The sequence below is a fragment of the Monoraphidium neglectum genome (assembly GCF_000611645.1).
Source record: "Monoraphidium neglectum strain SAG 48.87 unplaced genomic scaffold scaffold02994, whole genome shotgun sequence".
Lineage (NCBI taxonomy): Eukaryota > Viridiplantae > Chlorophyta > Chlorophyceae > Sphaeropleales > Selenastraceae > Monoraphidium > Monoraphidium neglectum.
The window spans coordinates 1-2,196 of record NW_014010634.1 but is presented as its reverse complement, the minus strand read 5'-3'; the positions used below and the strand labels follow the sequence as shown (position 1 = coordinate 2,196).

Here is a 2,196-nt window from a genome sequence, read left to right as displayed (position 1 = left end):
GGCCGGTACGCCTCCCCCTCCTCGTCCGACCCCTCCCCGCCGCTCCCGTCGCTGCCGCTGCCGTCGTCGCCGCTGCCGCCGCCAAGCGCCCACCCCCCGCCGCTGCCGCCGCCGCCGCCGTCCCCGTCGGCCCCGCCGCCGCGCCCCTCGCCCGCGTATGCGCGCCGCTTGAAGCGCTTCCACCCCTCATCATATTCATATTCGCACATGAACACGTCGTTGCCCTCTGCATCCTCCACCTCTGCAAAGCCGCGCGGCGAGCGCACGTAGGCGCGCTTCAGCAGCACGTCCAGCGACTCGACCATCGTGCGGCGCTCCAAAAACAGCTCCCGCGCGCCGTGGTGGCGCTGGCGGCCGACGTGGGTGGCCTGGGGCAGCACGTAATAGCGCACGAGAGCCGCGTCCCTGGGGCAGGGAGGGGATGGCGCGGGGGCCGACGTTAGGAGGGGGGCCAGGCGGCTGCCGGGCACCACCGAGGATGCGGACCATCCGGAGTGGGGGGCGCTCGCAGACGCACGCCGCCGCCGCGCCGCGAGGCTGCGGCCGCATCAAACGGCGCGCCCCGGACCCCCGGCGGCCGGGCAGCCCCTCAGCTCGGGTCCACCCCTGTCACGCGCCCCCCTTCCTCGCAACCAAACTCACTTCCACTCGCCATCGACCAGCTCCTGCGTGAATCCGATGACGTGGACCAGCCCCACCACCTCGTCCCCGTACAGCAGCCGCTGCCACCACGTCACCAGCCGCGACGGCCGCGGCGCCTCCTCGCCCGCGTCGCACTGGCGGGATGTGTGAGCAGCGCAGTGTGGAGCAGGGGGGGGGGGGTCGAGACCCGGGGCATGCAGCGGCGCGCGCGGGCGGGCGGCGGCAGCCAGGGTCTGCAGGGCAACATCTGGGCAAGGGCGGTTTGAGACCAACACAGCAGGCGGCGGGGACTGGCTGCCCATGCCGGTGCTGGGCCTCATCCTATCTCAAGGCCCTTACCTGCGGGCAGAGCCACTCGCCCTCGGGCACCCGCCTGAGCGGCGGCCTCAGGCAGCGCATGTGGAAGCCGCGCAGGCACTGCCCGCACTCGAGCATGCCGCCCAGCAGCTGGCAGCGGCCGCACGCCTCGCAGGCCTCGTCGCCGTCCTCCATGTGGCTGTCCTGGTCAAAGTTCTCGAGGGCCACGTAGTAATCCTCGCCCGCGTTGATGACGTCACCGTCCTCTGTCGTGCAGCTGCTGGTCATGCGGGCGCGCTTGCGGGCGGCCGCGCGCGCGCCGTTGCGGGCGCCTGGGGAGGGGGCGCGGCCGGGTGCAGGTGTCAGTGAGGGAGACAGCATAGTATTGAGCGGATCCGGGGGCAGTGGCGGCTGGGCACCACGCGTACAGCAGGCGAGCCGGCGGGGTTTGGCCGCTGAAAAAGCGTTGGCAGCTGTGTGCGCCACACCCCATTTGGATTGGAGGCAGCTGTGCTGAACCATGCACTCACTCTGGTCTTTGGACTTGCCATGGACCGCGTCGCCTAGCCCATTGGCTTTTTTGGGCGTCGCGCTCTGCGAGACGAGGGGCGGCGGCAGCGACGGTGGCGGCGGCAACCGCCCCGCCAGGCGCGCCTTTGTGTCCTCCGCGGCAGCACGCCTGGGGCGACTGGGGGTGGCTACGCTCGTGTGTTCTCGCTGCTGGTCGTTGGCAGCCGCGTCACCGTGGGCCCGCGGCCTGCCCATCGAGTTTCCCTCGCTTCAGATCACTGTTGCGCTCGTTGGCAAACACTTCTCTCAATGTCAGGTGCTGAAGTATGACATGTGCCTGTATCAAAGGTTGGATCGGGGCCGCAGAGTGAACACACGAGCGAGCCTGCGCGCGTTCGCTGGTTTGAATTGAGTTTGCGAAGCCAAAGAAAATGTTGAACTCTTACAGCCTGCGTACAATGAACTGACCGGCTAGGGCGGACTCAGGGCTGGGTCGGTGGCGCAGCACAACACTTTCGGCACTACAACTCGGCCCTGAGTGCCCCGGGTTGATGCTGATGCAGCACAGCAGATTATGCGCTTGGAGCAAGCAGCTGCAGCCTGAATGTATGAAATTACATGATGTCTTCCGAATATTCATGGGTGAGCCATGCATTGTCAGCGCATCAGCCCCTGCCGCCGCGCCCCCGGCTGCGACCCCGCCCGCCCGGGGACCCGCGACCCCGGCCCGCAGGGCCGCCATGGCCC

The 2,196-nt window shown here is 69.2% G+C and overlaps 1 protein-coding gene across 1 annotated transcript in view; it reads right to left on the bottom strand.

Moving 5' to 3' along the window:
* Positions 1 to 1,320, bottom strand: part of MNEG_11972 (Origin recognition complex subunit 1) — a gene marked incomplete at both ends in the record, with an annotated part of 4,807 nt that extends 3,487 nt beyond the window's left edge. Inside the window, 3 exons of the mRNA XM_014039555.1 lie at positions 240 to 405; positions 643 to 776; positions 982 to 1,320. Coding sequence (XP_013895009.1) covers positions 240 to 405; positions 643 to 776; positions 982 to 1,320 — 639 coding nt within the window. The remainder of the gene's footprint in view (positions 1 to 239; positions 406 to 642; positions 777 to 981) is intronic.
* Positions 1,321 to 2,196: the final 876 nt, after the last annotated feature.